At 46.4% G+C, this 11121-nt stretch overlaps 1 protein-coding gene across 1 annotated transcript; it reads left to right on the forward strand.

Annotated features, from left to right (window-relative positions):
* The first annotated feature begins 698 nt into the window (after positions 1-698).
* On the forward strand, positions 699-1195 carry LOC116554772 (ATP synthase-coupling factor 6, mitochondrial-like). Its single transcript, XM_032282872.1, has 2 exons — positions 699-722; positions 779-1195. Exon 2 carries the CDS (start codon positions 786-788, stop codon positions 1110-1112), a length of 327 nt encoding a protein of 108 aa, XP_032138763.1. The 5' UTR covers positions 699-722; positions 779-785; the 3' UTR covers positions 1113-1195.
* The last annotated feature ends 9926 nt before the right edge of the window (positions 1196-11121 follow it).

Raw genomic sequence — 11121 nt, forward strand, 5'->3', positions numbered from 1 at the left:
TGACAAGTGAATAAAAATTTAATAAAAATGGACAAAACTTTTGTTTTTGTTTTTGAGATGGAATCTTGCTCTAGTCACCCAGGCTGGAGAGTAGTGGTGTGATCTCGGCTCACCGCGACTTTTGTCTCCCGGGTTCAAGCAATTCTCCTGCCTCAGCCTCTGAAGTAGCTGGGATTACAGGCATGTGCAACCAGCCTGGCTATTTTTTTGTATTTTTAGTAGGGATGGGGAATGGGTCTCACCATGTCTCAACATGGTTACCATGTTGACCAGGCTGGTCTCAAACTCCCTACCTCAGGTGATCCACCTGCCTCGGCCTCCCAAAGTAGCTGGGATTACGGGCGTGAGTCCCCATGCCTGTCAAAAAATTGACACGGCTGGGCACAGTGGCTTATGCCTATAATCCCAGTACTTTGGGAGACTGAGGCAGGTGGATCACTTGAGGTCAGGAGTTCGAGACCAGCCTGGCCAACATGGTGAGACTCCCCCCCACACACAAATCCCTACTAAAAATACAAAAAAAATACAGGTGTGGTCCCACATGCCTGTAATCCTAGCCACTTACAAGGCTGAAGAAGGAGAATGGCTTGAACTTGGGAGGTGGAAGTTGCGGTGAGCTGAGATTGTACCACTGCACTCCAGCCTGGGCAACGAGAGTGCAACTCCATTTAAAAAAAAAAAAAAAAAAAAAGGCAGACTGTCTCCGAGACGCTTCCTGTCCGGTGAGCGTTGACCGGCTGAAACGGCAGCCCATAATGCATTGCGATGGCAGTAACAGAATCAGCATGATTCTTCAGAGACTCTTCAGGTTCTCCTCTGTCATTCAGTCAGCAGTCTCGGTCCATTTGCGGGGGAACATTAGTGTTACAGCAGTGGCATTTAATAAGGAACTTGATCCTATACAGAAACTCTTTGTGGACAAGATAAGAGAATACAAATCTAAGCGACAGGCAGCTGGAGGACCTGTTGATACTGGTCCAGAGTATCAGCAAGATCTAGAGAGGGAGGTTTCTAAGCTCAAGCAAATGTCTGGTAAAGGAGACATGAATACCTTTCCCACCTTCAAATTTGAAGATCCCAAATTTGAAGTCTTTGATAAACCCCTGGCCTGAAGAAATAAAGTGAAATTAATCTGGTAATTTGTCATGGGTTAGTTATACAACTAGTTAGAAGTTTCAGAATAAACATACATTTCGTGACTGTCAAAAAAAAAAAAAATTTGAACAGATGCTTTATCCAAAAAGATCTCTGGATAGCAAAGAAGCACATAAGTGTTTGGGAGGCCGAGGCGGGAGGATCACGAGGTCAAGAGATTGAGACCATCCTGGTTAACATGGTGAAACCCCGTCTTTACTAAAACTACAAAAAATTAGCTGGGCATGGTGGCGCGTGCCTGTAATCCCAGCTACACAGGAGGCTGAGGCAGGAGAATTGCTTGAACCCAGGAGGCGGAGGTTGCAGTGAGCCAAGATTGCACCATTGCACTCCAGCCTGGGTAACAAGAGCGAAACTCCGTCTCCAAAAAAAAAAAAAAATACTGAGCACATTACTCTTAGGGAAATGGAATTAAAGCCACTGGAAGGACTGCTTTTAGAAGAACACCTACTAGAATGGCTAAAATTTAAAAGATGGACCATACCAAGTGTTGTTATGTTGTCAAGGATGTGGAAGAACCTTAGCTCTCATACACTGAGGGTAAAATGATCACCACCACGTTGGAAGACAGTTTGTCAATTTCTTTAAAATTTAGTGATACAAAATCAGCCATCAAGGTGTGAAAAGACATAACATAACCTTAAATGCATATTGCTAAGTTAAGGAAGCCAGTATTAAAAAGCCACATACAGGCCGGGCACGGTGGCTCACAAGTTCGAGACCAGTCTGACCAACATAGTGAAACCTCATCTCTACTAAAAATATAAAAAATTAGGCGGATGTGGTGTTGTGTGCCTTAATCCCAGCTACTCAGGAGGCTGAGACAGAAGAACTGCTTGAACCCAGGAGACAGAGGTTGCAGTGAGCCAATATCATGTCACTGCACTCCAGCCTGGGCGACAGAGTGAGACTTCGTCTCAAAAAAAAGAAAAACGGTCACATACTAGGCCGAGGCGGGTGGATCACGAGGTCAGGAGTTCAAGACCAGCCTGGCCAACATGGTGAAACCCCGTCTCTAGTAAAATTACAAAAAAAATTAGCTGGGTGTAGTGGCAAGTGCCTGTAATCCCAGCTACTCAGGAGACTGAGGGAGGAGAATCCCTTAAACCCAGGAGGCGGAGGTTGCAGTCAGCCGAGATCACGCCACTGCAGTCCAGTCTGGGTGACAAAATGAGACCCTGTATGACATTCTAGAAAAGGCAAAACTAGCAATAGTAAAAGATCAGCGTTTGCCAGGGATTTGGAGGGGTAGAAGAGGGATGGAGCACAGGGCATTTTTAGGGCAGTGAAACTATTCTGTATGATGCTGTAATGGTGGATACATGACATGCATTTATCCAAACCCACAGAATGGACAACACTAAGAGTGAACCCTAATGTAAACTATGGACTTGAGTTAATAATATTGTGTCAATATTGGTTCATTAGTGATTACAAATATACCACAGGCCGAGCACAGTGGTTCACGCCTGTAACCCCAGCACTTAGGGAGGCTGAAGTGAGCAGATCACATAAGGTCAGGAGTTTGAGTCCAGCCTGGCCAACATGGTGACACTAAAAATGCAAAAATTAGCTGGATGTGGTGGCAGGCTCCTGTAATCCCAGCTACTAGGGAGGCTGAGGCAGGAGAATTGCTTGAACCTAGTAGGCAGGGGTTGCAGTGAGCCAAGATCACACCATTGCACTCCAGCCTGGGCAAAGAGAGCAAAACTCCATCTCAAAACAAACAAACAAAAACCACAATAGAACTTAGTCACTGGTTAGACATGGCTCTTGGAGACCAGGAGGGACCAAAGATAACTTCAAACCCTGGGTCTGGGTTGAGCACCTGAATAAAGAAAAGGGGGAATGCACTAAGCTGGGGGACAGTGCAGGATCAGGGCATGGGATATCTGTGGGATCCCCCTATCAGGAGATGCCTATGGGCAAGGAACAGGCCTTGTGCTCAAAATACAGGTACAAATTTGGAGGTCACTGGCCACCCAAAAGTAAAGGCAAGGGGGTGACACCTTGGTCTAGATATGAAAATCCTTCATAAAGATGTCAGTTCTCCTTAATCTCTAAGTGTATCACAATAAAAAAATTTAAGAGTTTTCTGCAGGGAGGTAAGGAGGGACTAGAAAAGCTGATTTAAAGGTCATGTGGCAAATTAAACAACTAGGAGCTGGGCGCGGTGGCTCACGCCTGCAATCCCAGCACTTTGGGAGGCCGAGGCGGGTGGATCACGAGATCAAGAGATCGAGACCATCCCGGTCAACAGGGTGAAACCCCGTCTCTACTAAAAATACAAAAAATTAGCTGGGCATGGTGGCGCGTGCCTGTAATCCCAGCTACTCAGGAGGTTGAGGCACGAGAATTGCTTGAACCCAGGAGGTGGAGGTTGCGGTGAGCCGAGATCGCGCCATTGCACTCCAGCCTGGGTAACAAGAGCGAAACTCTGTCTCAAAAAAAACAAAAACAAAAACAAAAAAAAACAAGTAGGAAACTTCTGAAAATAAAAGACATAATGAGTAGAGATTAATCCTACTAGATATTAAAACACAACAAATCTATGATTAAAAGGTAATAATTAAAAAGGGTTACTGACACATAGAGATCAATAGAAGATAAAGAAATTTAGAAACATCCAAAAACCTGCAGTAGTAGATGATAAAAGTACCATTTCTAATCTGTTGAGAAAAGATGAGTTATTTAATAAAAGTTATTCAAAGGAGTTATTCAAGAAGAAGAAAAGGGAGCAATCTGGAAAAAAATTAAGTTGGATTCATAATTTGTATCTTAGAAAAAAATACAGATGAACTTGATTTATAGGGTTGGAGTATGTTGTTCCTAATGAAAAAAGCATTTAAAAAGGCCAGGTGTGGTGGCTCACGCATGTAATCCCAGCACTTTAGGAGGCCAAGGTGGTTGGATCACCTGAGGTCAGGAGTTCAAGACCAGCCTGGCCAACATGGTGAACTGTCTCTACTAAAAATACAAAAAAAAAAAAAAAAAAAAAAGCCAGGTGTGGTGGCAGGTGTCTGTAATCCCAGCTACTCTCGAGGCTTAGGCAGGAGAATTGTTTGAACCTGGGAGGGTAGAGGTAGTGAACCAAGATCATGCCACTTCACTCCAGCCTGGGTGAAAGAGTGAGACTCTGTCTCAAAAATAATAAAAAATAAAAATTTAAAAAGAAATTAAAAAATAAAAGCTCAAGGTCTCGTGTGGTACCTAACACCTGTAATCCCGGCATTTTGGGAGCCTGAGGCGGGCGGATCTCTTGAGCCTAGGGGTTTGAGGCTGCAGTGAGCTATGATTGTACCACTACACTCTAGCCTGGGCAACAAAGCAAGACTCCATCTCTAAAAAACAATAAAAAATAACTGTCAACGCTCAATATCTAAATGTACAAAAACAAAAACAAAAATACAGCCAGGAGCCGGCTGGTCATGGTGGCTCATGCCTGTAATCCCAGCACTTTGGGAGGCCGAGGCGGATAGATCACTTGATATCAGATGTTCAAGACCAGCCTGGTCCACATTGTGAAACCCCTTCTCTACCAAAAATATAAAAATCAGCTGGGCATGGTGATGGGCACCAGTAATCTCAGCTACTTGGGAGGCTGAGGCACAAGAATCACTTGAACCCAAGAAACAGAGGTTGTAGTGAGCTGAGATCACACCACTGCATTCCAGCCTGGGCTACAGAGTGAGACTCTTAAAAAAAAAAAAAATAGCCGGGCACGGTGGCTCAAGCCTGTAATCCCAGCACTTTGGGAGGCCGAGGCGGGTGGATCACGAGGTCAAGAGATCGAGACCATCCTGGTCAACATGGTGAAACCCCATCTCTACTAAAAATACAAAAAATTAGCTGGGCATGGTGGTGCGTGCCTGTAATCCCAGCTACTCAGGAGGCTGAGGCAGGAGAATTGCCTGAACCCAGGAGGCGGAGGTTGCGGTGAGCCGAGATCGCGCCATTGCACTCCAGCCTGGGTAACAAGAGCGAAACTCCGTCTCAAAAAAAAAATAATAATAATAAAGCCAGGAGGTAAAGGAGGAACTTTCTGTATCATCTCAGTGTGGAAACAGTCTTTTTAACTATGACACAAAACCCAAAGTCATAAAATTGCATTTTTTACTACATTAAAAATCCATATTGAGGCCGGGCGCGGTGGCTCAAGCCTGTAATCCCAGCACTTTGGGAGGCCGAGGTGGGTGGATCACGAGGTCAAGAGATCGAGACCATCCTGGTCAACATGGTGAAACCCCGTCTCTACTAAAAATACAAAACATTAGCTGGGCATGGTGGCGCGTGCCTGTAATCCCAGCTACTCAGGAGGCTGAGGCAGGAGAATTGCCTGAACCTGGGAGGCGGAGGTTGCGGTGAGCCGAGATCGCACCATTGCACTCCAGCCTGGGTAACATGAGTGAAACTCCGTCTCAAAAAAAAAAAAAAAAAATCCATATTGTTTCGAAATGATGGACTGAAGAAAATATTTACAATTAACAGCTTAAAGGAGTATTTTTCTCCACATATAGAAAAAAATTCTGGTCTGGGCATGGCAGCTCATGCCTATAATCCTAGCACTTTGGGAGGCCTAAGTAGGAGGACTGCTTGAGGCTAGGAGTTTCAGGCTAGCCTGGGAAACATAATGAAAATTAGCGGGGTGTGGTGGTGTAAGCCTGTCATCCCAGCTACCCCGGAGGCTAAGGTGGGAGGATGGCTTGAGCCCAGGAGTTGGAGGCTGCAGTGAGCTATGATTGTGCTACTTCCCTCTGTTTCTAAGAAAAAAAGTAAATCCCAGCACTCTGGGTGGCTGAAATGGGTAGATCACTTAAGCCCAGGAGTTGGAGACCAGCCTGGGCAACATAGCGAAACCCCATCTGTACCAAAAATACAAAAAATTAGCTGAGCATGGTGGCTTGAAGTCCCAGCTATACCAGAGGTCAGGGCTGCAGTGAGCTGTGATCGCACCACTGTACTCCAGCCTGAATGACAGAGCAAGACTCTATCTCAAAAAAAATAAAAAGTTCACAAATAAAAGAAGACAAATATCTCTTAATCATATGACAAGGTGTTGAGCTCACTGAAAAGCAAATATGAATTAAAATTTCACCAAGAGACCATTTCCCATGTAGCAGTTTGGCAAAGATAAAAAATCTGGCCCGGCGGGGTGCAGTGGCTCACGCCTATAATCCCAGCACTTTGGGAGGCCGAGGCGAGTGGATCATGAGGTTAAGAGATCGAGACCATCCTGGTCAACATCGTGAAACTCCGTCTCTACTAAAAATACAAAAATTAGCTGGGCGCGGTGGCGCGCACCTGTAGTCTTACCTACTCGGGAGGCTGAGGCAGAATTGCTTGAACCCAGGAGTCGGAGGTTGCGGTGAGCCGAGATCACGCCATTGCACTCCAGTCTGGGTAACAAGAGTAAAACTCCGTCTCAAAAAAAAAATCTGGCCCCTCAGTGGTGGGCCTGTGTTCTGGAACACAGACCTTGCTGTGCAGTGTGAGCAGGGAAGCTGGCGAATGGGCATAGCCTCTACCAAAGGACATTTGGCCAAAATCGCCAAAATGACAGCTTTGACGGGGCCCTTCGGCTCAGCAATTCTTCTAGGAATTCATTCTTTAGATACCATCTTACATTTGAATAATGGTGTCCTTACAAAGTCACACATCACAGGATTACTAGAAGCCTAGAAACAACTTTATATATTTAAACAGCAACACAAGGTCGGGCGCGGTGCCCCATGCCTATAATCCCAGCACTTCGGGAGGCCAAGGCGCAGGGATCCCTTGAGCTCAGGAGTTCAAGACCAGCCAGGGCAACATGGCAAAACTCTCTCTCTACAAAAACTACAAAAATTAGCAGGGCATGGTGGTGCACACCTGTGGTCCTAGCTATTTGTGGGGCTGAGGCAGGAGAATATCTTAAGCCCAGGAGGTTGAGGCTGCAGTGAGCCGAGATTGCACCACTACACTCCAGCCTGGTGACAAAGTAAGACCTGTCTCAAAAAAAAAAAAGGGGGGGGCTGGGCACGGTGGCTCACGCCTGTAATCCCAACACTTTGGGAGGCCGAGGCAGGTGGATCGTGAGGTCAGGAGTTCAAGACCAGCCTGGCCAAGATGTTGAAACCCCATCTCTACTAAAAATACCAAAATTAGCCGGGCACAGTGGTAGGCGCCTATAATCCCAGCTACTCAGGAGGCGGAGGCGAGAGAATCAGTTGAACCTGGGGGTTGGAGGTTGCAGTGAGCTGAGATCATGCCACTGCACTCCAGCCTGGGTGACAGAGTGAGACTCCATCTCAAAAAAAAAAAAAAGATGAATACAACACAGCTGTAGCAAGAAATGCATGAATACAAAAACCCTCCTCACCAGCCTGGTCAACATAGTGAAGTCCCATTCTCTACTAAAACTACAAAAAATAGCCAGGCATGGTGGCACACACCTGTAGTCCCAGCTACTCAGGAGGCTGAGGCAGGAGAATTGCTGGAACCCAGGAGGTGAAGGTTGCAGTGAGCTGAGATTGCACCACTGCATTCCAGCATGGCCAACAGAGTGAAACTCCGTCTCAAAACAAAACAAAAATTAGCCGAGCATGACGGCACGTGCCTGTAATCCCAGCTACTTGGGAGGCTGAGGCAGGACAATCGATTGAACCCTGAAGGTGGAGGACACAGTGAGCCAAGATCATGCCACTGCACTCCAGCCTGGGCAACAAAGCAAGACTCTGTCTCAAAAAAAAAGGAAAAAAGGCCGGGCATGGTGGCTCAAGCCTGTAATCCCAGCACTGTGGGAGGCCGAGGCGGGTGGATCACGAGGTCAAGAGATCGAGACCATCCTGGTCAACATGGTGAAACCCTGTCTCTACTAAAAATACAAAAAATTAGCTGGGCATGGTGGCGCGTGCCTGTAATCCCAGCGACTCAGGAGGCTGGGGCAGAATTGCCTGAACCCAGGAGGCGGAGGTTGCGGTGAGCCGAGATCGCGCCATTGCACTCCAGCCTGGGTAACAAGAGTGAAACTCCGTCTAAAAAAAAAAAAAAAAAAAAAAGGGAAAAAAAATGGCTGGGTATAGTGGCTCACACCTGTAATCCCAGCACTTTGGGAGGCTGAGGCAGGCAGATCACCTGAGGTCAGGAGTTTGAACCAGCCTGGCCAACATGGCGAAACCCTGTCTCTACTAAAAATACAAAAATGAGCTGGGCATGGTGGTGAAAGCTTGTAATCCAAGCTCCTCGGGAGGCTGAGGCTGGAGAATTGCTTGAGCCAGGGAGGTGGAAGTTGCAGTGAGCTAAGATTTTGCCATTGCATTCCATCCTGGGTGACAGAGCAAGACTCCATCTCAAAAAAAAAAAAAAATCTTCTTCAAAATACATTCATAAGTGCACCACAAGATGCAGGGAGTTCTGGCATTTAATAAAAACAGGTGGAAATATATACATATCTGGTGTGGTATCCTTTTCTCACAAAATACATTTACCACACCAATTTTCCAATACCAATGGGGTGTTGAACAATTCAGTTTCCTTCTGACACTAACTCCTGGCATTAGCACAGACCCCAGAGGTTAAGGCTTCAGTACCCCAAGGCTAACCGCATTTCAAATGCCAGCCACAAATGGGGTGCCCAGGCAACTGACACTTCTCTGGCAAACTACAAATTCAGAGGTTCCCCCAACTCCTCCTTAGGTTTGATAATGCAGTAGACGACTACAGAACTTAGAAAAGTGCCTCACTTCCTAGGACAAAGGAAACAATTCCGAAACAGCCAGCTGGAAGAGTTGCACAGGGCAAGGCAGGGGGGGCATGGTGCACGGAGCTTTTCTGCCCTCTCCACCCTCCCGGCACATCCACCTGTTTTTCTAACCCAATCTTTAGTCTCCCAGCCTGCATCTTGTCACCGCATTAGCATAAACTCAGGTGTGGTCTTGTTAGGATTAATGGAGGTGTGGGGGCTGCTGTCAAGAAAAGATACTTCTATCACTTAGAAAATTACAACGGTTTCAGGAGCTCTGTCAGGAACCAAATATATGTATTTGTGTCTCTGTTGCCCCTTCTGGAGTGCCCAGGTGTAGTCATAGTTCACTGTAGCCTCCAACGCCTGGACTCAAGTGATCCTCCCACCCCAGCCTCCCAAGTAGCTGGGACTACAGGCGTGCTCCAACACACTCAGCTAATTTTTTAATTCTTTTTTGTTGAGATGAGGTCTCATTATGTTGGCCAGGGTGGTCTCGAACTCCTGGGCTCCAGTGATCCTCCCACCTCAGCCTTCCAAAGTGCTGGGATTACAGGTGTGAGCCACTGCAACCAGCCATCTACATATTTTTAAAAATTTTTATTATACCACATGGGGTTCTTTAAGTTTAGATTCTTTCTCTGGGGAAGGACAGGAGAAACTATTGCTTTCATTAATTCCAGGGCAGAGAATCAGGCAGCTGAAGTCAGGGGCAGGAGGGTGGCTCTTGGTTTAAATGTATATGTGAATATATTATCTATTGGAAAAACAAATTAAAAACGCTTTTTAGTCCTTGTCTTGGCTAATGTCGTCAGTCTCCAGGCTTTCTTAACCCTATCCACACTCTGCCAGCCCTCTCCATCTTCACCCAATAAACACCCTTCTCACCAGCCTTTCTCTAGGCAGTTCCTCCACTGGAACACCAAGTGTTCACACTTGTTCATGCCAGATGTTGTTCCAAACCCTTCTGGGGGATCAACCCATTCAAATCTCATCATCATGCATTTTACAGATGAGTCAATGAAGGCACAGGGAGATTGAATCACATGCCAAAGTCACAGAGGGACCTGGAATTTGAACTTTAAAAATCTGGCTCCAAAGACCAAGCCTTAATCACTGCTCTAGATGGTCTTTCCATAAATTTCCAGGTCCAGTCCAATTGCAACCTCCTCTGGGAAGCCTTCCTGCCTCCTCCATTAAGAAATTAACCCCTTGGCTCAAGCCTGTAATCCCAGCACTTTGGGAGGCCGAGGCGGGCGGATCCCAGGTCAAAAGATCGAGACCATCCTGGCCAATATGGTGAAACCCCGTCTCTACTAAAAATACAAAAAAATTAGCTGGGCGTGGTGGCACATGCCTGTAGTCCCAGATACTCAGGAGGCTGAAGCAGGATAATTGCTTGAACCGGGGAGGAGGAGGTTGCAGTGAGCCGAGATTGTGCCACTGCACTCCAGCCGGGCACCTGGCGACAGAGTAAGACTCTGTCTCCAAAAAAAAAAAAAAAAAGAAATTAACCCTTGAGTCCTCGTGTCTCTTGCAGTGAGGGGGTTGTATTATAATTACAATATTATATTTGATTGCAGCTCAGGGAAGGGATCAAGTCTGATTGCTAAGTAAACCTGGCCCTGAAGGCATTTCTAGACTGAATAAAGAGCTGTTTTCCATTCAACTTTTGTTTCCCAATAGGTTCCTGGCCCTTTTTTTTTTTTTTTTTTTTTTTTTTTTTTTTTGAGACAGAGTGTCACCCTGTCATCCAGGCTGGAGTGCACCTCAGCCTCCAAGTAGCTGGGATTACAGGCGTGCACCACCATGCCTGGCTAATTTTGGTATCTTTAGTAGAGAGGGTTTCACCATGTTGGCCAGGCTAGTTTTGAACTTCTGACCTCAAATGATCCACCTGCCTCAGCCTCCCAAAGTGCTAGGATTACAGGCATGAGCCACCACACCCAGCTCTCTGGTCCTCTTCTAAGGGCTTCGGATACCTTGTATCATTTAATCCCATCAACACTGTGTAGATCTCATTATCCATAGGCATGGATATTACAGAGAGGAAAAACTGAGGCTCAGGATAACTGGCCACCAATAGGAAGGGGCCAAGCTGTGTCACTACACACTTCTAAAAAAAGAAAAAAGGAAGGGGCCAAGCTGTGACACAGCCTGTGCTCACATGTTGTAACCCCGGCAGACTCCCCCTCCCCATCCCGACCATAGGTCAAGGAACCAGGCCAGGACCTAAGCACAGTTCG

This window comes from Sapajus apella, unplaced genomic scaffold (assembly GCF_009761245.1).
Source record: "Sapajus apella isolate SASKATOON/1434 unplaced genomic scaffold, GSC_monkey_1.0 scaffold14, whole genome shotgun sequence".
Taxonomy (NCBI): domain Eukaryota; kingdom Metazoa; phylum Chordata; class Mammalia; order Primates; family Cebidae; genus Sapajus; species Sapajus apella.